The sequence below is a fragment of the Psammomys obesus genome, unplaced genomic scaffold, assembly GCF_907164565.1.
Source record: "Psammomys obesus unplaced genomic scaffold, mPsaObe1.curated_primary_1811, whole genome shotgun sequence".
Taxonomy (NCBI): Eukaryota; Metazoa; Chordata; class Mammalia; order Rodentia; family Muridae; genus Psammomys; species Psammomys obesus.
The window spans coordinates 975,634-1,002,018 of record NW_026592368.1 but is presented as its reverse complement, the minus strand read 5'-3'; the positions used below and the strand labels follow the sequence as shown (position 1 = coordinate 1,002,018).

Below are 26,385 nucleotides of genomic sequence, written 5' to 3'. Positions count from 1 at the left end.
TGTGTGTGTGTGTGTGTGTGTGTGTGTGTGTGTGTGTGTGTGTGTGTTAGGCATGGTGACATCTATAATCCCAGCACAAGGAGGTAGGATCAGAAGAATCTGGAGTAAATAAACTCCCCAGTTCTGTTCTGCCTGGCTTCATCAGGATTCCAAGTCCTCCCAGACACTGGGGAGAGAAGTGGCCTTGGTTTTGTGTGGGTGATAACAACTCATAGGAGAAGGGTGGGAGGAAGCCACAATCCGTGCAGACACCACATGCCCATCTCTCACCTGTCAGCAGCCCAGTCCCTTGTCATTGGCCAGACACAGGCAGCAAGTGACTTGTGTCCCTTCTGCAGGTATTGACTGGGCTCCTAAGAGCTACCACATCATCACTTGTAGGGCGGATCACAATGCCTACCAGTGGAGTCTGAAAGATGGCATCTGGACACCCACCCTGGTAATTCTGAGGATCAGCCATGCGGTCATTTTTGTAAAGTGGTCCCTATTGGAGAACAAGTTCACTGTGGGGGACGGAGCCTGGCTCATCCCCATCTGTTACTTTGAGTCTGAAAACGACCGGTGAATGATGCTGTGCCCTGTCCTTCTCTTTGTGAGGCCCCCGCTTGCATGGCTCTCTTCTCAGACCCTGTTGAGGCTCTGCTTCACTCCTTTCCAGGCTGGAGAGTGGTTCCTCTCTGAACTCCTCCCTGAATAGGTGTTGTTTCTCCTGTGCACACAATTAAGTCCCACATCTTTTAATCTTCCTTCCTTACTCTTTCCTTGCTTCCATCTTCCCTTCACTTCCTCCTTCAGTCCCTTCATTTCCTTATTTCCCTTTCTAGCCCCCAACTTTTCTTAATTCATGTAGGAAGCATTTCCTCCTGACTGCCTTCGAGCAGTTTACTGTGTGTGTTCTCTGAGATGACGTAGGTGCACTGGAACTTACTGTAGTCGCGGATGTAGTCTCTGAACATGAGCAGTATGTCAGCTTCTCGGGCTGGTGTGGTACACACACCTGTAATTGTAACTTGAGTTTAAGACCAGTGTGGGTTTATAGCAAGTTGAAGGCCAGCCTGAACTGTGTATAGGAAGCTCTTCCCTGACAGAAGGCAAGCCAGCCTTCAGCAGGAGCAGCTGTCCACTGCAGGGAGCCCATGAAAATACTCAAGCATATGTCAATGGACAGCCTTAGAACATTAAAAGTGTTGTGCATTCAGAATTTACTTCAGCAAATGTAGCTAACATTTCTTGTGATTTCAGAATTTAAATGGTTTTTATAAGCATAAGTAAGTTAAGTTTGAAGGGAGTTCATGGGGCAGCTTGGTGTTTACTCAGACTTGGTGTTTACTCAGAGGGTGTTTACTCAGACTGGACTCAAATTTTTGCTCTCTGGTTTTGTTTATCTAATTATTTTTATTTTATTAATTATTTTTATTTTTTCACAATTTATTCATTATATATCCCTATTAAAGGCCACTCCCTCAACTCCTACTGGTCTCACCCTCCCTCCCTCTTCCCCCTATCCCCTTCCCCTAGTCCACTCAGAAGGGGAGTTCCCCTCCGCTGCCATCCACCCATACCTTATCAGAATACTACTCAGCTATTAAAACAAGGAAATAAAATTTCTGCTCTTATTTCTTCTCCATAGACCACTGTGCTCAACTCAGAAAATTCCATGCCCTGAAGCTTGCCTGCAATCTTACTGTGAAATAAACACTAGGTATAACTCATTTTATAGAGTCCTACCCCTACTACACCAGTTGATTGACCATCTCACATTCAGAAAATTGTGAAATATGAAATGCTAGGAAGTTTGAAACATTTGATCACAAGTATTGCAGAGAATGTGGTTCTCCTCCTGCCTGGAGGACTGTTTCCCACCAGCCCCAGAAAACAGGAAGGGCAGAAGATGGGGTGTAAAGCTTGGAAGACCCACAAGCATAACAGTGATTAGACTCTCTGGGAACCACATGAGAACATAAGTTCAATGTTAATTCCAGAAAACACAAGCTTTATACACCTTGGGGAGTGACTGGAGTGTTCCAGAGTACATAATTGTTTAAAACTAGGAACTTCAAGGATGCTTGATTTGCATTAAACAGCATATTACTATCACATAAACAAGAACACAGTACCTAATTATTCTATATTTTAAGGGAAGGGAGAGTTATCACGGATCTGTGTCAAAGGCCATCTATCAAATTTGGTTGGTGGTGTCTATGTCTAAAGACACTCTCCAGATAAAGTCAGGCAGAGAAAACTCATCCTTGACATGGTTACACATCTAGGCCAAAGCAGGGTCATACATGGAAAGGAAAGCCTCCTCCCTCATATCTCAAAATTCAATGTGGGTTGTGATGTTATTCAATAGTACCCCTGGAACAATAGGTATTTGTACACAAAGAAACTTCTACAGGTTACCACTGTTGATTTACTCTCAGAGAACTTCCTGGATGGTGTTAATTCACCATTCCCTACTTATTCATCCACTGGACTAAAAGTTTCTTGTGTAAAGTGAGGCAATTGAAAATAGTAAATGTTGAGAATCAGGTTTATCAATAAGTAATTGATATTTACCATTCATTGTATTCTTTTTAAAAATAAATTTATTTACTTTACATTCCAATCATAATCCACCTCCCTTCCTCGCCCATTACTACCCTCCATTCCTATTGCCCTATTCCCTTTCCCCTTCCCCTTCAGAAAAGGGAGGTCATTTCTATTGAGCTAGTTTTTCAGTTCTGTTGCATCTCAGTGGACCAAAGAACAAAAAATCCTTTCCACATTGCTTATAGTCACAGAATTCCTCTCCAGTAAGGATACTTTGGTGATGATGATGACTCTAGATTTGTGCAAGGCCTCACCATTTTAACACATTCATAAGTTTTCTCTCCAGTATGAATCCTTTCATCATGATAAAGATTATAAAAATGTGGAATTGTTTCACCATGTTAAAAGCACTCACAGGCTTTCTGTCCATTAGGATTTATTTCATGAGTGTGAAGATGATTCTGAAGTCCAGAAGTTTTTTCACATTGGTTACAGACAGCTTCTTTCCAGTATGTGTTCTTTTATTTATTATGAGCTGTTATGTGCAAAGGCTTAGCCACATAGTTACATTCATATGGTTTCCCTCCAGAATGTGTTGTTGTCTTAGGAGATGACTGTTACATGCAAAGGCTTTATCACACTAATTATCCTCACCAGGCTTCTCTCCACTGTGTGTTTTTTCATGCTTTCGGAGACTACTCTGCTGTGCAAAGGCTTTATCACGTTGTGTATATTCATAAGGTTTCTTTCCAGTATGTGTTCTTTTATGTCTTATGAGATGACTGTTTGGTGCAAAGGCTTTACCACACTGATTACATTCATAAGGTTTCTCTCCAGTGTGTGTTCTTTTATGGCTTAAGAGATTACTGTTTTTTGAAAAGGCTTTACCACACTGGTTACATTCATAAGGCTTCTCTCCAGTATGTGTTCTTCTATGGCTTTTGAGATGACTGTTTTGTGCAAAGGGTTTACCACATTGATTACATTTGTAAGGCTTCTCTCCAATGTGTGTTTTTTTATGCCGTATGAGATCAGTGGTATAGGGGAAGGCTTTACCACATAGAGTGCATTTAGAAAGTTTCTCTCCAGTATGACTACTTTCATGCCTGCAAAGATAATTAGCACATGTGAAAGACTTACCACAGTCATTGCATCACACTAATAAATATATTTATCTATTTGAATTAATTTCATAATTTGGTCTAATGGTAAAGAAAAATCAAAATTTAAAGTTTTATCACTTTATTTACATTCATGGCATTTCCTTTCATTACAGGTATTTTTGAAGATCCCTGTGATGGTAAGAGCATTTCTTATGAGGTTCACTTGTATAGCATCATATTTCTATAAGAGGTTTTCTTGTATATATGAAGAGTATTCTAAGAATTCAGAGTTTTACCACAGCAATCCCATTCACAAATTTTGGTACTGTATGAATGACACTTCATTTACAAATGAGCCAGGACAAGCAGAAGAAGTTCCAAATTCCTAGTATTCATAGGTATTTTCAGCAGTATAAGTTTGCTGATGAATTCTCCGTGAAGTTACAAAACCAATTAACAGTAACCATTTATCACATTCAGAAAATCCACTCAAATTGGGGACTCCTACAAAATTAATTGTTCTTGGAGAAAGACAAGTATACTGCTTCTCTCAATATCCCTATGCAAATGTGTCTTAGAAACATTGTGACATATGATATATTTATTTAAATTACAAGAATAATAAAAGATTCCCACATTGAATTAACACAGTTTGGTTTTTTTTCATTATAGACATGTCATATAGGGATTAATGTTTCTCCTCAACAATATTCTTGATTCTCATAACCTGCTCCTTTCATTAAACTTTACAGTGTTACTGCATGAATATGAGTAACACTGGTTGTACTATGAAATATTTGCTTATTAGAAGGTTTTGGACACATCCTGATTACCTATTCAATGTGTATGCCTCTTACAATATCTGAGTAGATAGAATGAGACTAAACAGATTGGCAGTTCAACTCAGTAGCTCTTATGTCCATATGATTCAAATGGTATTTTTGGTTACAATATTATTTTGTTTTCTTCTATCTTAGGGGAGTGCATTGCAAAAACAAATCAGATACCTGACATTGAAATACATGGAATTGTGAGATTTTAATTATCATCAGTACACTTAAAGCAGTGCTGTTTTTACACTGTTGCTTTTCTTTAAAACTTCCAGGACACAGCCAGGTGTGCTGGTACATGCCTTTATTCCAAGCACTCATGGAGGCAGAAGCAGGCAAATCAGTGTTCTTTTGAGGTAAGGCTGGGCCATCAAGTAAATCTAAGATAGCCATGGCTACATAGAAAAAAAAACTGTTTCAAAAACAAAAATAAAAAGCAGCCAACAAAAAAAAAATAAAAAAACTTCCAGGACACATTAAAATTTCTTAAGAGGCAAATCTGTATCAGTGAGCACATAAAATTACCTTCTAATACTTGTAGAACTTTGAAAATGTTCTTCAATATCTTTGTCTTCCCAGTTGTAGCCCAAAATATAATACCAGAAAATATATATTATTGGAAATAACACATTATTATTAAGGCAAAACTTAAATAACTATCTTCAGTGATCCTTAGAACCATGCCTGATTTATTCACCTCATTCCTCCTCATTATAAATTGGAATTACAGAAGAGGATCAATAACAAAATAAGAGTTGTCTCCTTATTTTAAAACTGAAGAAAATTTAGTGTCTAACCTATAGCATTGAGGTTGTTGTAAGTCTCCAGCATCACATCTTTGTAGAGTTGCTTCTGGGAAGGTTCCAGCAAAGCCCATTCTTCTTGGCTGAATTCCACAAGCACATCATTGTAGGTCACTGAATTCTAAAATATACCATACATCTGTACAACAGAAACAGTGGCAACAATATAAATTGACAACATATTCATATAATTCTAGTGCTTCTTCCATTTATTTTCTGACACAAAGTGCTAATGTTAGATATTTGGGTGCTGTGCATCAGATCAAAGAAGGGAGAAGGAAAAGCCTATAGATTAGATTGTAAGAAAAACAAAAGCTGTGCTTTGAAGACCTTTGTTACAGGAGTTTCATCAGTTTATAATATTGTTGATGTAGCCAACAGTTGGGTTCTTCAGTGATCTAAGAATTATGTTCACTTACTTGGGCAAGTTGGCCAGGACCCTGTCATGAGACAGGTGGAAGGCAAAAACACAGTCATGATATATTCTCTAGCAACAAATGAGATGTAGCAAACAGGGAACACTGACCAAATGGGTGACATCAGTCAAACATGGTACTGACTATCCTGTTTTGACCAAGCCTTGGGGATATGGCATATCAGTATGTGAAAAGAGAGACTTGTATTTGTGGAAGGGAAAGGGGACTACAGTGAATAGATGGATAAAAATGATGCGACTTGGCAAGCAACAGCAATCATAGCTGATAACATCATATTTCTGAGTGAAGAGACAAAATAAAAGGTATAAAACAGATGACTCTTCTTTGATCATTGTTTGGTACACACTCCTTTCCAAATAATGTATAGTCTATAGTTGAAAAATAAAGATTAAAACTTTTCTATTAAAAAAAGAACTGCTAATGTTATCACTGAGTTCTTTTAGAAGAAAACTGAATAATGAGATTTAACTGTGTCATATCTGAACTCTTTGAATAGGATAGAGCCTTGGAATAGACATGCCAATTAATGTGGACAAAGACAGAGAAGAGAACAAAATAGAAAGAGACACAGAGACACAGACTTAGAGAGAGAAACAAACAAATGAAAAGTACTGAGTACACATCAGAGAAATTTATTACCAGTTTCTAACTACAAAAAATGGAAAAGCTGGGTATATTCACTCATGCCTTTAATTCCATCACCCAGAATTCAGAGGCAGGTGTATCTTACTGAGTTGGATGCCAGAATGATCTATGCAGAGAGTTCCAGGACAGCCAGACCTATAATAAGACAGAGCCTCCCCTAAATGTCTATAAAAAACATAAAAGATAGAAAGAAATCAGAGGTCTTTACTGAAGCTCCTAGAAGATATTATACATTCACTCCAGTTCTGTAGTCATCTTTCAGTAACCTGCAGTGCTCCAGCTTAAACTGTGACATTAATAAGATCTTACTAAAAGGGAATGCGTATTTAACCAGGTAAAAATAGAAAGATGAAAATATTAGCATTGTAAATGCTGATCATATGTAAGTAACATAGGGCAGAAGAGATGGCTCAGGGGTGAGGAGCTCTTGCTGCTCTTGGAAATTGTCTGCTCTTGGGCTCAATTGTCAGTGCTTACATGGGACCCACTACTATTGATTGCTCTAAGTTCATGAGTTCTGAGGCCATCTTCTGACTACTGTGAGGAGCAAGCACACAAGAGGTTCATGTTCATGCACACCAGCAAAATACTCATATTAAGAAAAATTAAAAAGAGATTCCAGATGGCGGGGCTGATTGTACACTCTGGTTAGTGGGGTAACAGAGACTGCACAGTGACTTATGGGCCCCCAAACACCACTGACTGTATTTCCCAGGTGAGAGCAAATGCAATGGTGAGGGAAACATTTGGGTCCAACCTCAGAGCACCCAGCTAATCTCTGGAGAAGTTCCTGGGATGTTGCAGGAGGAATAATGTTTACAAGCAAATGGACCCAAGAAGCAAACAGGAGTAGCCATTCTAATATCTAATAAAACAGACTTTCAACCAAAATTAACTGAAAGAGGTGAGGAAGTATACTTCATCAAAGGAATACTCATCAAAGGATACTCATCAAAGAAAAATTCCACCAAGATGTAATCTCAATTCTGAGCAACTATACTGCAAATGAAAGAGCACCCACATTTGTAAAAGAAACATTAATAAAGTTTAAAGAACCTATTATTCATCACACATTAATAGTGAAAGACCTCAATACCTCACTATCATCAAAGATCAATGAAACAGAACCTAAACTGAGAGATAATGACACTAATGGATTTCATGAATCAAATGGACCTAACAGATACCTAGAGAAATTTTCACCCAAACAGAAAAGAATATACCTTCTTTTCAGCACATCAAGGACCCTTCTCCAAAACTGACTATATGGGTCACAAACCAGGCCTCAACATATACAAAAAGACTGAAATAATATCTTGTATCCTATCTTGTACCATGATGGACTAAAGATGGACCTCAACAATAACAGAAATAACAAAAGCCTTCACACACATGAAAACTTAATAACTCCCTACTCAATGAAATCTGAGTCAGGGAGGAAAGGAAGAAAGAAATTAAGGACTTCCTACAATTCAATGAAAATGAAGGCACATGATACCCAAACTTATGTGACACAATGAAAGCAGTCCTAAGAGGAGATTTAATAGCACTAAGTACCTTCATAAGCTATTGGGGACATCTTGTACAAACAACTTAATATCACAACTGAAAGCCCTAGAAAAAAGAATCAGACACACCCAACAGGAGTAAACCACTAAAAATAAATAAATTCAGAGCTGTAATCAATACATTCAAAACAAAGGGAACAATTAAAAAAATCAATGAAAACAAAAGCTAGTTTTTTGAGAAAATAAAAAAGATAGACAAACTCCTAGCCAAACTAAATAAATGGTAGTGAGAAACTATTCAAATCAACAAAGTCTCTAAGGATGAGGGTGATACAACAGACACTGAGAAAATCCAAAGAACCATTAGCTCTTATGTCAAAAGCCTACATGCCACAAAATCTGAAAATCTAAATGAAATATACAATTTTCTACATAGATTCTACTTCAAAGTTGAATCAAATCAGGTAAAAAAATTAAATCATCTTATATCACATAAGGAAATAGAAGGAGCCATCAAAAGACCCCCAACCAAAAAGAAGCCAAGGCTCAGATGATTTCAGAGCAGAAATCTACCAGACCTTCAAAGAGCAAATACCGATATTCTTCAAATTCCTCCACAAAATAGAAACAGAAGCAACAAGACCAAAAGCCTTTTATAAACCCCTTCCAAAAAGAATGAGAACTTCAGACCAATCTATCTTATCAACAATTATGCAAAAAATACTCATTAAAATACTCACAAGCCAATTCCAAGAATGTATCAAAGATGTCATCCACGATGACAAAGTAGGCTTTACTCCAGACATGCAGGGGCGGTTCAATATATAGAATCCATCAATGAAATCCGCCATATAAACAAATTGAAAAAAGAAAAAATCCAACCACATGATTTTCTTTGATGCTTAAAATACATTTGACAATATCCAACAGTTATCCAACAGAGAGACCAGGGATACAAGGCATACATTGAAAAGTAGTAAAGGCAGTATATGGCAATCCTATAGCTAACGACAAAACTAAATGGAGAGAAAATTAAATAAATTCCACTGAACTTGGGGACAAGACAAGGCTACCCACTCTCTCCAAATCTCTTCAACACAGTACTTGAAGTCCTAGCTAGAGAAATGATACAATGAAAGGAGATCAAGGAGACACAAACTGAAAAGAAAGAAGTCAAGGCATCACTAATCAAAATGATATGACAGTATAAATAAGTGACTCCAAAATTCTACTGTAGGGAACTCCTACAGTTGAAAAACACTTCAGCAAGGTGGCCGGATATAAAGTTAACTCAAAAAAATTGGTAGCATTCCTGTGTACAAAAGACCAAACTTCTGAGAAAGAATTAGTAAAATAATACCCTTCACAATAGCCAGAATAAAAAAAAAAACATAGAGTATCTTGGTGTTACCCTAACCAAGCAAGTAAAAAGCCTACATGAAAACAACAACAAAAAACCTCAAGCCACTCAAGAAAGAAATTGAAGAAGATACAAGAAGATAGAAATATCACTCGTGCTCATGGATCAGTAGGATCAACATAGTAAAAATTGCCATCTAACCAAAAGCAATCTACAGATTCAATGATATCCCTATCAAAATATCTACTTAATTCCTTACAGACCTTGAAAGAACAATTCTCAGCTTCATATGGAAAAACAAAAAAACGAGAATAGCTAAAATAATCCTCTACAATAACAGATCTTCAGGAGGTATCTCCATCCCTGATCTCAAGCTATACTACAAAGCAACAGTGATAAAAACTGCATGGTAGTCTGCAGGGCAGAGGCTTTCAGAGGCCCTCTGTGGCAGATTCCTAGGTTGTTTCCTGTTTTCTTCTTCTTCTGATGTCCATCCTCTTTGCCTTTCAGGATGGGAATTGAACATTTTAGTTAGGGTCCTCTCTTTTGCTTAGTTTGTTTAGATGTACAGATTTTAGTGGGTTTATCCTATGTTGTATGTTTATAGGGTATATACCATGTGTGTCTTTTTGCTTCTGGGACAACTCACTCAGGATGATCCTTTCCAGGTCCCACCATTTACCTGCAAATTTCATGATTTCCTTATTTTTCATTGCTGAGTAATACTCCATTGTATAGATGTACCACAATTTCTGCATCCATTCTTCCTTGCAGACTATCAAAGCAGATGCTGAGCCTGATGGCCAACTGTCAGGCAGAATGAATGGAATTTTATGTAGCAAGTGGGAAATAGCAAGAGCTGGAGAGGACAGGAACTCCATAAGGAGAGCAACAAAACAAGAAAATTTGAACAGAAGGAACTTCCCAGAGACTCATACTCCAACCAAGAACTATTCATGGAGATAACCTAGAACCCCTGCACAGATGTAGCCCATGGCAGTTTGGTGTCCAAGTGGGTTACATAGTAATGGGAAGACAGACTGCCTCTGACATAATCTGATTGGCCTGCTCTTTGATCACCTCCCCCTGAGGGGGGAGCAGCCTTACCAGGCCACAGAAGATGACAATGCAGCCACTTCTGATGAGAACTGATAGACTAAGATCAGAAAGAAGGAGAGGAGGACCTCCCCTATCAGTGGACTTGGGGAGGGGCATGCATGCAGAAAGGGGAAGGAGGGTGAGATTGGGAGGGGAGGAGGGAGGGGCTTATGGGGGATACAAAATGAATAAAGTGTAATTAATAAAAGTTAAATAAAAAATTTAAAAAACTGCATGGTACTGGCATAGAAACAGACTGGTGGATCAATGAAATCAAAGTGAAGACCGATAAATAAACCCACATGCCTATGGACACTTGATTTTTGATAAAGAAGCCAAAACCATGTGTTGGAAAAACGACAGCATCTTAAACAAATGGTGCTGGTCTAACTGAAAGTCTACATGTGGAAAAATGAAAATAGATCCATATTTATCACCCTGCACTAAAGTTAAAGTTGATCAAAGACTTCCAACATAAAATCAGATACACTAAATCTGTTAGAAGAAAAAGTGGAAAGAGCCTTGATCTCATTGCCACAGAAGATAACATCCTGAACAGAACATCAAGAGCACTGGCTCTAATATCAACAATTAATAAATAGGATCTCATGAAACTAAAAGTGTCTATGAAGCAACGAACTCTGTCAATAGAACCAAATGACAGCCAACAGCCTGAGGAAAGATCTTTACCAACCCTACATACAACAGAGAGGGCTAATAAACAAAATATATAAAGACCTCGAGAAATTTAAATAAATGCTCAATATCTGTAGTCATCATGGAAATGCAAATCAAAATGACTCTGATATTCCATCTTAACCCCATTAGAAAGGCTAAGATCAAAACCTGAAGTAACAGCACATGCTAGTGAGGATGGGGAGAAAGGGAAACACTCCTCCATTGTTGGTAGGATTACAAATTTATATAGCCACTTTAGAAATCAGTGCTACTTCAAGACCCAGCTATACTACTCCTGGGCATTTATCCAAAAGACTCTCCACCATTCAACAAAGACATTTGCTCAACTATGTTCACAGCATCTTTATTCATAATAGGCAGAATCTGGAAACAACCTACATGTCTCTCAACTGAACAATGGTTCCAGAAATTGTGGTACATTTATACAATGTAATTCTACTCAGGTATTAAAAACAAGGAAATCATGAAAGTTGCAGGCAAGTGGATGGAACTAGAAAAGATCCTGAGTGAGCTATCCCAGAACCAAAAAGAAATGCATGGTATATACTCATTTGTAAGTGGATAATAGCCATAATACAGGATAACCATACTACAATCCACAGACCTAAAGAAGCTAAATAAAAAGGAGGACCATATGGAAGATGCTCAATCCTCATTCAAAAGGGCAAACAGAATTGACACCAGAAGTGACTGAAGAGAGGGCACAGGATGAAAGCCTAACATACATGTACTCTGAAAGACTCTACCCAGCAGGGGATTGAAGAAGATGCTAAGAGTCAGCCAAACTTTGGACAGAGCACAGGGAGTCATAGGAAAGAGTAGGGGATAGAAAGACCCAGAGCTGACAGGAGCTCATTAGAAGACCAAGGCCAACAAACCATGAGGACCTACAGGGACTAATGAACCCACCAAAGGCCATCCATGAAGAGGACCTAGACCTCTGCTCAAATGTAGCTGATAGGCAGCTCAGTCTCCAATGGGATCCACAGTAGGGGGAGCAGGGGCTGACTCTGACATGGACTCTGTTGCCTGTTCTTTGATCATTTCCCCCTGGTGGAGGGGGAATTGCTATGCCACAAAGGAAGAGAATGCAGGCAGTCCTACTTGGACTTGATAGGATGGGGTCAGATGGTAGGAGAGGAGGGCTCCCTCTATCTGAGAAATAGGAAATGGGATTAGGGGGAAAGAAGAACAGAGGGTGAGACCAGGAAGAGACAAGGGAGGGGGCTACAATTAGGATGTTAAATGAATAAATTATTTTTAAATTGTATTTGTTTATTACAATTTAGTCACTTTGTATCCCTGCTATAGCCCCCTCCCTCATCTCCTCCCAGTCCCACCCACTTTCCTTCTCCCCCTATGCCTTTTTCCTGGTCTCCTAGTTCATCTACTGTCTGACCCTAGCTTGTCAGATTTCATCAAGGATGTCTGCACCATATTCCTCTGAGGCCTCACAAGGCTGCACCCCCCAGAAAGAGTTGTTCAAAGAGCCGAGTTCATGTTAAAGAATAAGTTATTGAAAAACAAATTTAAGTTAAAAATAAGTTAAATATGCATAAAATGAATAAAGTTTAAGAAAAATAAACACAATAGGTAGGAAGAATGCCATATACCTGCAATCCAATGATCCAGAAAGCTCAGAAAGTGTTACTGTCATGAATAAATGCCATCCTAACAAATTAAATATACTTTCTGCCAAATTTCAAATGCAAGATGTGGATGGAGATCAGCACAACAACCTATGCTTACATATACAAAACAAAATAAAAAAAAACTAAAATTCTACATTCCAGGCTCAGCAGCCAATGATGATAATGTTTATGCCAGGCATGTTGGCCAAAATTTAAGTCCAGCACTCCACTGGAGTTAGACCTGTAAGTTCAAAACCTGTCTGATCTACATACTGACTTTCAAGATAGCCAGGGCTACACAGAAACTTTTTCTTCAATGTCAAAACCAGAAACATCCTCTTCTCTGGAAGCTTTTTTTTTAAATTCAATCAAATGAGTTCTGACCAAATTCACTATAGGCTTGTTGTCATCCCATGATGAAAATTTAGTCTAACTTCAATGATCCTAAAATTCTGCAATAGTTCATACACTGTTCAACTGTCCAAAGTCTCTTCTGACACACAAGAAAGTCTCTTGGCTGCCAAATCTTGTAACACCAGAAACATGTTACATCATTCCAACATAGAGGCACAGAATACCCTTTCCAATTCCAGTATAGAGCAATGTGTACATAGTTGGGGAAGACTGGACCAAGGAAAAAAGATCAGCAAGGAAAACAAGAAATCCTGATTCTGTTTCAAAAGTCTTAGATGGTCCTATCCCTGCAACATCTCATACATCTCCAAATTTGGTTACTTCCACTCCCTATAGGCAGCATTCTATAGAAGGTGTCTCATAACTTAGATATCTCAACATCTTGTAGTGTCAAGGTGCAACTTAGCCTTCACCCTCACCACTTCATATAATGAACCTTTACAGTATCTTCACTGGGGATCTGACTCTGTCAAACACAGATGGCTGGCACAGTGCTGAACTGAAGCTACAAAGAAAGAATCTATTACCTTAAATTTTGCATCTTTCTTGTTTCTAGAACCAGCAAAATATGGGTGAGCCTGTCAAGTTGAATTCTAAATTGTTATGGACAAATAGTGATAGACCCTGCCACACTTGGACCACTTTTGGAGCAGGTTTTATAAGAAGTTCATTCATGACACTATGAATCACTTTGTCTACTTCCTCCATTAACAGAAGAATTAGCAGTGGGGAGTATTACTGTATGGACACAATCTTAGACTTCAAATCCAGAGTTAGGACCTTCTCTTTGATGGTGATAAGCTCCTTGAAAATTACTGTCTCTGTTTCAGCATGTGACTGCCATCTGAAACTACCTAGTGATGCTTTTCTCAACACACCAAAAACTTTACATTTATTTCTTCTCCACTTGTCTCTTTTTTTTCACTGTGGTCCTGAATGTGCAGGTCCTACCAGAACAGCTGATGAAGCTCTGTATAAGCTTTCTAATGCTTTTGCCATCTTAAATCCTGATGATTTTCACTTTCCTTAAAAAGAGAATATTCCAAGATTCTGTGAAGCAGCTAAATCACTCTGTGCATATGATTTTTGTTCTAATTTGCTTCTTTGTTGCTGTGACTAAATCCCCTAACCAAAAGCATCTCAGGTCATGAATGGGTTTACTTGTTTACTTTGGTACTGTCAGATCACAGTCCACCATTTTGGGAGCTTAGCATAGAAAGTCAAGCTTGAAGAAAATTAGGGTAAAAGCGATGGGCAAATATTTCCTGGGTTGATCTCTTCTTTCACCTCTGTCTCATACTCAGTTGTCTAATGTGGGCCAGGCCCATTTGCTTAGGGATATTGCATCTCTCAGTGGAAGAGCCTTCCTACATCAATCATCTGTCAACACAATCTCTCACAGATAGAGCAAGCAGCTTCTCTGATGAGGGTATGCCCTTAACTGAGGCTCCCTCAGATGACTGTAGGCTTTGAAATATTGACAACTGAAGCTAACTAGGACACAGAGACAATATATGAAAAAGTCTTAAAAACCTCAAAACAATGTGTTAACTCTATCAATCACTTAAGTAGCAAAAACCAAGACATCAATTATTGCTACAACTTGAAAACACAGATATACTAAGAAATAAGGATAGGAAAGCCTTCAGGATCAAGAAGAGAAAAGTAAAACTGTTTCTGTAAATCTAGTCTACAAATCAACAAAAACTCAAGGAATTATAACATAATATTATTATGGTATATATATTAAATTATATATAAAACTTATATTAATAAGTTTTCAGAAGGCAAAAATATGTGATGGTCTATAACTTTCAAGATAAAAAAATTTATATCTAGATTATAACTAATCAAATCACACAATATCATAGCACCCTTGACTAAAGGAAACACAAAGATAGGCCTATAAATATAACACAGTCTTATAAGCAAATACAATAGGATTATAGTCAAAATCAAAATCAAAAATATCACTGGCCAGCACTCAACTTGTGCACCTTTTTCTTGGGCTTTCAGCTATATTTGTATATTCAGGATATGCTGTAGTATGTAGTGTGAATAAATTCCATAAAGAAATCCAGGCAAAACATAACCAATTGTAGGAAACCAATAAATTCCTTAAATAAAGCCATGAAATAGGAAACAAACAGTTGTGAGGCTTTGTTGAATTACAGTGAAGTGCAACATCTCTGGATAGCCATTTATTTGAACTGTCTCTATGATAGTAAACTGTTTTCTCAGTGAAGGGCCTAAAAATCTGCCTTCTGATCTGTAGGACCCCAGGTCTTGTAAAGAGCCTCATATAGCCCTCAGGGCAGATTATTAGACGAACCCTTTCCTGAGAAGGACACTGTTCCAACAAGCTTCTTGGAATTCTTAGAAATGGATAACCCCACTAAGGATCTTAGTCTTTAGCAGTGACTTTCAACTGTACTCAGAGATTCCTCACATATACTTTTAGGATAATTAAGTATTGTGTTCTTCCTCTTGTGATAGGACCATGCTACTGCATGGAAAATGAGACATGGTAGCACTACATGTAAGCCAAGTATCCTTTACCCGTAGACCCCAGAAAATCAGACTTTCATCTTCGAAATCCTTCCCTCTGCCCAAGGTTTATAAATCCCTGATTTAGAATAAACATGTTGGAAATTCATTCATGCTGGCTGGTTGTATAATGCCTGATACCATAAGCCTTCAATCATGGCCCCTGAAAGTAGTCATTTATTCCCCTCTGGACCTGCTCTCTGGTCCACTGGGTCTAGGCCTCACTAGGTTTGCATCTCATCAGGCCTGTGTCTTGGTTTCAAGCCAACCAGCCATGGAATTCACCTGCACCTCTGAGGTGTTTAGTATGGCAGCTTAACCAAGAATGGTAACACTTTGCTATTGCCATAGCTCTAGAACACCCGAATTTCCACTACCCCGGAGATCTAATTCTAAAAGAGCTAGCTGGCTGTATCAGTCCATACAAAATTCTTTCCACACCCCAGCCTAGTGAACCTGGTCCTCAACTTAAAGTGCTCTAGCTCCCCCTGAGAAATGGAACCGCTGTTCTCCATCTGGAAGCTGAGCTCCAGTCCCCTGCTGAAAGGAGAATGACAGAATGAAACACATACTGGAAATATGGAAATAGAAGCAATAAAGAAAGGACAAACAAGCTGGGCAAGGTGGTGCATGCATGTGATCCCAGCATTTGGGAAGGCAGAGGCAGAGACATTTCTGTGACTTTAAGTCTGGCCTGGTCTACAAAGTAATTCCAGGACAGCCAATTCTACACAGAGAAACCCAGCCTCAAAAAAAAAAAAAAAAGAAATTTAATTATTTTATAAAGCAGAAACTTAAGGAACCCTGGAAATGAAAAATTTAAAGACTATAACAAGGAACTACACAGTAATATTCACACAGAAAACAGAGATCAAGGAGAGAAAGTTAGGCATTAAATGCAAAATAGAAGAAATGGAAGACAGGTGTGGTTGCACACTCCTTTAATAGCAGCACTCAGGGAGGCAGCTGGATTGTTCTGAGTTTAAGGCCAGCCTGATCTACAAAGTGATTCCAGGATAGCTAAGAATATACAAAGATACCCTGTCTGAAACAAACAAACAAACAAACAGAAAAAATAAGAAATGGATACATGCATCAAAGAAAATGTTAAATCTAAAAATTCTCTACCACAAAACACCAAGGAACTCTGGGACATCATGAAAAGACAAAAACTGTTAATAATCAGATTGGAGGAAGAAGAATGAGGTCAATGGTCTAGAAGATATTTTCAACAAAATCATATAAGAAAAATTTCTTAACCTAACGAAGAAGATACCTAAAAAGCCACAAGAAGCATACAAAATACCAAAGAGACTGGACCGGAAAACAAAGTCCTCTTACCACAGAATAATCAAACCACTAAACATACAGAACAAGAAAGAATATGAAAATCTGCAACAGAAAAATGAACAAACAAACAAACCAAACTAACCAATCAATCAAACAGAAAAACTAAAGCAAACAACAGCCATGAAACAAATATAGGCAGATTTATTGGAATTAATTATGTATCCTCAATAAAGATGCTAGAGGTGGAATGGCTTAGAAAGGGTGCTTCTGACTCTAAAAAAAAAAAAACTACAGAAGCCAACACAAATTACTAACTATGCCAAGAACCTTTCAATCCACAAATGGAGAAAATAAGAAGTTCCATGTTAATGTAAACTTTATACAATATGTATGTATAAATATAGCCCTACACAAGATGCTAAAACCACTCCACCACCAATACCACCAAGATACCAGGATTAACAATAACTGTTGATATATCTTAATGCCATTGACCCAAATTCACCAATAAAAAAACCACAGGCTAACAAAAATGAATGATGAAACAGAATCCACCCTTCTACATATGAGAAACATAGCTCCACATCAAGGATAGACATCATATCAAGGTAAAGTGTTGGAAAAAGATATTCCAATAAATAGACTGAAGTATCAAGCTGGTGTAACAATTTTAATATCTAACAAAACAGACTTCAAACAAAAACTGATCAAAAGATGTCAAAGGACACGACATATTAAAAAATATCTAGCAAGATAATATTTCAATACTTAAAATCTATTCTCCAAACATAAAAGCACCCAAGTTACAAAAGAAATACCTCTGCAGCTTGAATCACATCCTGGTTCTCATAAACTGATAGGGGAAGAATTCAATATATCACTTTCACCAATGGATAGGTCCTCATGCAGAAACTGAACAGAGAAATGCTCCAGCTAACTAACATCAAGAACTAAATACACCCAAATGATGTTTATAGAACATTGCAGCCAAACACAAAAGATTATTCCCTCTTCTCAGCAACTCGTAGACTGTTCTCCAAATTTGATGATATACTTGAACAGTGGAAGTCTCAAAAGATATAAGAAACTTGAAATAACCTCCTGCATCCTATCAGACCACTATGGATTAAAGTGGGACACATCAATAACAGAAACAACAGAAAACTTACAAGCTCATGGAAACTGAACAACTCTCTATTGAATATAAGATGGGTCAAGATTGAAATAAGGAAAGAAATTAAAGACATTCTAGACATCAATGAAATGAACACACAACATATCAAAATGGATGTGTTGACCAGAAGACAGTTCATAGCACTAAGTGCATACAGAAAAAAAATCAGAGAGATCTCTTACTAGTAACTTAAAAGCATACCTAAATACTCTAGAACAAAAAGAAGTAAACACAACCAAAAGGAGTATATAGTGAGAAACTAATGAAATGAGTCTTCACTGGTAAACCCGAATGATTAAATTTTGTTCGTTTATAACAACAAGCTCTGGCAAGACAACACAAAGAGATTGCCCAAGCTGCAGACAATCTGAGGAGTCATCAGATTTGGTAAATTGTCTGTGGATTCCTCAAAGAGAGAGTTAAGGATTGGAAGTACCATAATAGAAGGCTTTAAAAACCTGTATGGTGCTATTTTAGATGGCTTGAAAATAGAAGCCGAAAATGAAAAACTAAATAATTTAACTAAGGTTGGCTCAATACTGATTATGATTATTAACATTTTGATATTTTATACTTTATTCTTAATAGCTATAATGGCTTTTTGTGCTCACCCAAAGAAAAAGTGGATTGATAAGATACAAGTTTTAGAAGGAAAATTAGAGAGACTTATATATAAGAATGAGGAAAATAATCAGACACAGAAAGAGGAACATAGAGAAGCCTTAGAAAGATCTAAGGAATATACTCAGACACAAACAGAGTATTTTAGACTGGAGCCTATCATGACACTGCATAATGAAACTGAAAGTGGGAAGCCCAAGTTTGTTAGAAAACCAACTTTAGTTTATCCAATTAGTATATAAGACATACAAGGAAAGGATGGGCACGCCAAAGTTAAAATGAGATTCAATGGAATTCTATTGGCAGATTAAACTTGGGAATATTTAAAGAAGTATATGCATTTTTCCTCTATGAAGGAGATATTAAATTCATGAGTAACTCAGAACAGAATTATTCCCTAAGCCTGGAAAGACTTGGCAACCACAATATTGGAAGCTGATCCTTGGTTACAATGGCAACAAGAATGGAAAGAGAAAGCTAGATCTATAGACCAACAAAATACAGACAGTGGTATTGATATTTCCCACAATCAGTTGCTTGGTGAAGGTCAATATGCTGAGTTACACAAGAAGCTTGAATTTGACAATTGCACATTGGTGTGATGTTGTTAACAGATTTAAATGCTTGGGATAAGGTTAAATAATCAGAAAAGAGCTCTGCATCATTTACTAAAATTACAAAAGCCACTCCTCCCCAAAAAAAGCTACACTGATTTTTTTTTTTTTTTACAAAGATTGACTTAGCTGTAAATAAAATAGGATCAGATTCAGAAGTCAGAAAAACACTGATTGAAATTTTGGCTTTTGAAAATATTATTTCAAAAGGCAAAACATTGGTTAGACCTTAAAAGACAAGATCAACACCAAGAAGAGGGATGAATTAGAGATACAGTGGATATTGGAGCTCACATGTTGATGCTAACCTAAAAGAAGTAATTTCTAAGAATCTTAAGAAAAACCAAATGGCAGATGCTTTAATTGCAGTAAACAAGATCATTTTGAAAGGAATTGTGGTCAATTCTAACCTATTTTTTTTCTAGAAATGATCCAAAAAGAAGGCCTCAGACTTCAGTAGTATGCAAAAAGTCTGGCAAAGGCCAGCTGTGAACTAATGAAGGTAGATCAGCAAGAAATAGGCAGGCAAGGCAACCCATTGACATCAAGAAATGCTCTAGGGGGCCTCCCACAGTCCCCAGTATTAAATACAATTCAGTCATTTCCTGTCAGCTTCTGAGAAACTCATCCATAGAGTAATTAAATGATTGAATGTCTGTTGTTAAAAACAATATTGCCACAACAACTGGCCAGGGCACAGAAGAAGATGATGCAGCCAGCCTTGATGATCTAATATGCTAGGGTCAGACAGAAGGACAGGAGGTCCTCCCCTTCAGGGCAGTAGGGAAAGGGCCTATGGGGACAAGAGGAAAGGTGGAGGTACTGGCAGGAGATGAAAGAGGGGGTTGCAGTGGGGATAAAATGTGAATAAATTGTAATAAGTAAATAAATAGATAAATAAAATTTAAAAACAAACAAAAACTGTTTTTTTTTTTTCTGGATGTAATCACACATAGAAATGCTTCAGTAAACAGAACAAAAATTCAGGAGAGATCATAAAACTAGTATTCTGGCATACTGCTGTAAATGACCTGAGACCAAAACTGAAATTACAAATAAATGGCATTGAAATAGAAGGTTGAGTAGACACAGGAAAAATGTAATTATAATTTCACCAACCTCTTGACATCCAGATTGGCCTCTTCAAGAGGTAAATATTCAGCTTCTAGGGATTGGAACTTTATCTCAGATAAAACAAAGTGCAAGATGGGACAAGTGTATAGGGACAGACAGACAAATAGAGAAATTAAAGCCATATGTAGATAATACAGCAATGAATTAATAGGAACATATTTTTTTGCAGCAATGGAAAACACAGATTAACATTCCTGCAAACTCAGAAACAAACCATAAAATGTAGAACACTTCTGAGGAAAATGTTAAAAGGTATCATCAAGAATAGTCACAGAAAGTTCAGTTTGTCCTTAAGCAAGACACAACAGCTGTGAAGAGACATTGGATAATGGGGGGGAAACTAAATCAGTTTGTATATTTTAAAGATGTTCTGAAATCAGAATTGAAACCAGGATATGTGTTACATTGGGAAGAGATTTAGCCTTTCTTTCAACGGGAAAAGAAAGGTGAATACCATAAAAATTGATAATGATTAGATTTCAATAGGAGAGATCTCCTGAATAAGCTGTCTCTTCATCAGACAGCTTGGTCATTCAGTCCAAACTAACTTATAAACACTAAAGTCTTCTTCTTAAATAAATAAGTATATTTTTTGTTGTTTCATATGAAAAACAATTAAGAGATTTTAAATGTTTTAAGTAAATTTAAAGGGTACAAACTTGTTTCAGTTGAAATAATTTGGAGTGAAAATAGAATATTTGAGCAGCATTGTGATAGACCATGTCTTTAATCCCAGCAGAGACAGGCAGTTCTCCATTAATGTTTTTTTTCTAAGTTCAGGAATTACAATGAACGGGATTGGGTGGTTCATAGCCTTAATCCAGCTTTTGGGAGGCAGAGGCAGGCACATAGGATTTAGAGTGATTTCATTTAAAAGCTACTTGTAAAAGCCAGGGTGAAATTCAAAGTGAATGTCTTTTATTATTTAAATATAAATACATTTGAAGGTATATTTAATTATAAACTTTCAAAGAATGTTTTTAACTTTAATAGAGAAATTATACTTTTTCTATTTCCAAAAACCATTTTGCCCTAAAAAAGATATAACCTGCCTAAAAAGGAAGTACCGCTACCCCAGAATTAGGGATGGCGCAGGGTTTTGATTTTATCTTTCCATGAGAATAAAAACATTAACAAAGGAATATGGAGACCACTGGACAAGTGAAACTTCTGAAGAAAAAGGACAGATAACCAAAAGAATATGTCCAAAGAAAAGGAGTAAACTGGTCAAGTGGTATCACCCACCTTCATGTTCTCTCTTCTGCCTTCTACAGACATAAGTGCAAATGATCTTTATGTGCTTGTTTTTTTTAATTTTATTTTTTTCTTATCAGTTACATTTTATTAACTCTGTATCCCAGCCGTGTCCCGATCCCTCATTCCCTCCCAGTCCCTCCCTCCCTCCTTCACCTCCACCGTGCTCCTTGCCAAGTCCACTAATAGGGGGGACCTCCTCCCCATTCATCTGCTCCTGCTTTATCAGGTATCTTCAGGACTGGCTGCAAAGCTCTCCTCTGTGGCCTAACAGGACTGCTCCTCCCTTGGGGGGTGGGGAAGCCAAAGAGCCAGTCATTGAGTTCCTGTTAGAAATAGTCCTTGTTCCCCTCACTATGGGAAACCAATTGGTTACTGAGCTACCACAGGCTACATCTGAGCAGAGATTCTAGGTTATATTCATACATGGTCCTTGGTTGCATGTCAGTCTCAGAAAAGACCCTGTGCCCAGATATATTTGGTCCTTGTGGAGCTCCTATCCTTTCCTCATCAGACTAACTCCCCTTCTTTCTTATGATTCCCTGTACTCTGCCAAAGGTTTGGTCATGACTCTTTGCTTTGAAAACACTGCTAGTTAGAGACTTTCAAAAGCACTCAGTAGACTCCTGTCATATGTTCAATGCACATCCCATCTGTGTTTCTAAACGAGGATTGGTAATCTTACCCCATGTCTGCTCTCTTGATTATCTTTTTTAGGTGTATAGATTTCATTATGTTTATCATATCTTATAGGTCTATATAAGTGAGTATATACCGTGTTTGTCTTTCTCCTTCTGGGATATTTCACTCAGGATGATCTTTTCTAGATCCCACCATTTGCCTGCAAATTTCATGATTTCCTCCTTTTTGATTGCTGAGTAGTATTCCATTGTGTAAAAATACCACAATTTCTGTACCCATTCCTCCATTGATGGACATCTGGGTTGTTTCCAGGTTCTGGCTATTACAAATAAAGATGCTATAAACATGGTTGAGCAAATATCCCTTTTGTGTACTTGAGCAAACTTTGGGTATATACCTAGCAGAGGTATAGCTGGGTCTTGAGGAAGCACTATTCCTAATTGTCTTAGAAAGCGCCAGATAGATTTCCAGAGTGGTTGTATCAGTTTACATTCCCACCAGCAGTGGAGGAGGGTTCCCCTTTCTCCACAACCTCTCCAGCATGTGTTTTCCCTTGAGTTTTTCATCTTGGCCATTCTGATGGGTGTAAGGTAATATCTCAGGGTCGTTTTGATTTGCATTTCCCTAATGGCTAATGAGGATGAGCATTTCTTTAAGTGTTTCTCTGCCATTCAATATTCCTCTGTCGAGAATCTCTTTAGCTCTGTTCCCCATTTTTTAATTGGATTACTTGGTTTGCTGCTTTTCAGCTTCTTTAGTTCTTTGTATATACTCGATATTAGTCCTCTGTCAGATAAAGGGTTAGTGAAGATTCTTTCCCAATCTGTAGGCAGGCGTTTTGTTTTGATGACAGTGTTTTTTCCTTTACAGAAGCTTTTCAGTTTCATGAGGTCCCATTTATTGATTGTTGCTCTTACAGCCTGTGCTGTTGGTGTTCTGTTCAGGAAGTTGTCTCCTGTGCCAATGAGTTCTAGGGTATTCTCCACTTTTTTTTTTCTAGCCAATTTAATGTGCCTGGTTTTATGCTGAAGTCTTTGATCCACTTGGACTTTAGTTTTGTGCAGGGTGATAAATATAGATCTATTTTCATTTTTCTGCATGTGGACATCCAGTTGGACCAGCTCCATTTGTTGAAGATGCTGTCTTTTTTCCATTGAATGGTTTTGGCTTCTTTGTCAAAAAATCGAGTATTCATAGGTGTGTGGGTTTATTTCTGGGTCTTCTATGCGGTTCCATTGATCCTCCTTTCTGTTTTTATGCCAATACCATGCAGTTTTTATTACTATTGCTCTGTAGTACAACTTGAGATCGGGGATAGAGATACCTCCAGATGATCTGTTGTTGTACAGGATTGTTTTGGAGATTCTGGGTTTTTTGTTTCTCCATATGAAGCTGAGAATCTTTTTTTCAAGGTCTGTAAAGAAGTGAGTTGGTATTTTGATGGGAATTGCATTGAATCTGTAGATTGCTTTTGGCAGGATGGCCATTTTCACAATGTTAATCCTACCAATCCATGAGCACGGGAGATCTTTCCATCTTCTGAGATCTTCTTCAATTTCTTTCTTCAGAGACTTGAAGTTTTTCTCAAACAGGTATTTCACTTGCTTGGTTAGTGTCACCCCAAGATACTTTATGTTATTAGTGGCTATTGTGAAGGGTGTTGTTTCCCTAATTTCTTTCTCGGCCCTTTTGTCTTTGGTATACAGGAGGGCTTCTGATTTTTTTGAGTTGATTTTGTATCCTGCCACTTTGCTGAAGGTGTTTATCAGCTGGAGGAGTTCTCTGGTTGAATTTTTGGGGTCGCTCATGTATACTATCATATCATCTGCGAAAAGTGACACTTTGACCTCTTCCTTTCTGATTTGTATCCCCTTGATCTCCTTTAGTTGTCTTATTGCTCTGGCTAGGACTTCAAGTACTATGTTGAAGAGGTAGGGAGAGAGTGGGCAGCCTTGTCTTGTCCCTGATTTCAGTGGGATTGATTTAAGTTTCTCTCCATTGAGTTTGATGTTGGCTATAGGCTTGCTGTATATTGCCTCTACTATGTTTAGATATGTGCCTTGTATTCCTGATCTCTCCAAGACTTTAAACATGAATGGGTGTTGGACTTTGTCAAATGCTTTTTCAGCATCTAAGGAGATGATCATGTGGTTTTTCTCCTTCACTTTGTTTATGTGGTGGATTACATTGATGGATTTCCGTATGTTGAACCACCCTTGCATGCCTGGGATGAAGCCTACTTGGTCGTGGTGGATGATATCTTTGATGTGTTCTTGGATTCGGTTTGCAAGTATTTTATTAAGTATTTTTGCGTCAATGTTCATAAGAGAGATAGGTCTGAAGTTCTCTTTCTTTGTTGGGTCTTTGTGTGGTTTGGGTATCAGGGTGACTCTTGCTTCATAGATTGAGTTTGGTAATGTACCTTCTGTTTCTATTTTGTGGAATAGTTTGAGGAGAATTGGTGTGAGCACTTCTTTGAAGGTCTGGTAGAATTCCGTGCTGAAACCATCTGGCCCAGGGCTTTTTTTTGGAGAGACTGTGAATGACTGCTTCAATTTCCTTGGGGGATATAGGGCTGTTCAGTCTTTCTACCTGATTTTGACTTAATGTTGGAAGATGGAATCTATCAAAAAAATTGTCCATTTCATTTAGGTTTTCAAATTTTGTGGCATATAGGCTTTTGTAGTATGACCTAATGATTGTTTGAATTTCCTCTGTGTCTGTAGTTATGTCACCCTTTTCATCTCTGATTTTGTTGATTTGGATAGATTCTCTCTGCTTTTTAGTTAGTTTGGCTAAGGGTTTGTCTATCTTGTTGATTTTCTCAGAGAACCAGCTTTTTGTTTCATTGATTCTTTGAATAGATTTATTTGTTTCTAATTGATTGATTTCAGCCCTGAGTTTGATTATTTCCAGCCTTCTGCTCCTCTTGGGTGTATCTGCTTTTTTTTTCTAGGTTTTTCAGTTGGGCCATTAAGTTGTTTGTATGTGATATTACGAATTTCTTCTTGCAGGCACTTAGTGCTATAAATTTTCCCCTGAGCACTACTTTCAATGTGTCCCATAAATTTGGGTATGTTGTGCCTTCATTTTCATTGAATTCTAGGAAGTCTTTAATTTCTTTCTTTATTTCTTCCTTAACCCAGCTGTCGTTGAGTAACAAGTTGTTCAGTTTCCATGTGCGTGTAGGCTGTTTGTTTTTTCTGTTGTTGTTGAGGTCCAGCTTAAGTCCATGGTGGTCAGATAGAATACAAGGGATTATTTCAATCTTTTTGTATCTGTTGAGGCTTGCTTTATGACCAACTATATGGTCTATTTTAGAGAAGGTTCCATACGGTGCTGAAAAGAAGTTATACTCTTTTGAGTTTGGATGTAAAGATCTGTAGACGTCTATTAGGTCCATTTGATTAGGGTCTCTGTAAATGTTTTTATTTCCCTATTTGTTTTCTGTCTAGTTGATCTGTCCCTTGGTGAGAGTGGAGTGTTGAAGTCTCCCACTATTAGGGTTTTAGGATCAATGTGTAATTTAAGCTTTAATATTGTTTCATTTACGAATGTAGGTGCTCTTGTATTTGGGGCATAGATATTCAAAATTGTGATGTCCTCTTGGTGTTTTTTTCCTTTGATGAGAATATAGTGGCCGTCCTTATCTTTTTTGATTAACTTGGGTTGAAAGTCTATTTTATTAGATATTAGGATGGCTACTCCCGCTTGTTTTCTGGAACCATTTGCTTGAAAGACATTTTTCCAGCCCTTTACTCTGAGGTAGTGTTTATCTTTGTTGCATAGGTGTGTTTCTTGGATGCAACAGAATGATGGATCCTGTTTCCGCAACCATTCTGTTAGTCTATGTCTTTTAATTGGGGAGTTGAGTCTGTTGATGTTGATAGAAACAAGTGACCAACAATTGTTACTTACTTTAGATGTGGTGTTGGTGGTGTCACTGAGTTTCATTGCTTGTCTTCTTTTGGTTTTTTTGTTGTGTAGTTATCTATTTCCTCTGTTTCCTTTGATGTAGTTGTTTTTTTTTTTTTTTTTTTTTTTTTTTG

General features: G+C 37.6%; 1 protein-coding gene across 1 annotated transcript in view; it reads right to left on the bottom strand.

Annotated features, from left to right (window-relative positions):
- LOC129681246 (zinc finger protein 431-like) overlaps positions 1 to 26,385 on the bottom strand; it is a 268,201-nt gene that overhangs the window by 164,059 nt on the left and 77,757 nt on the right. The window contains 1 exon segment of the mRNA XM_055613153.1: positions 3,154 to 3,629. Coding sequence (XP_055469128.1) covers positions 3,154 to 3,629 — 476 coding nt within the window.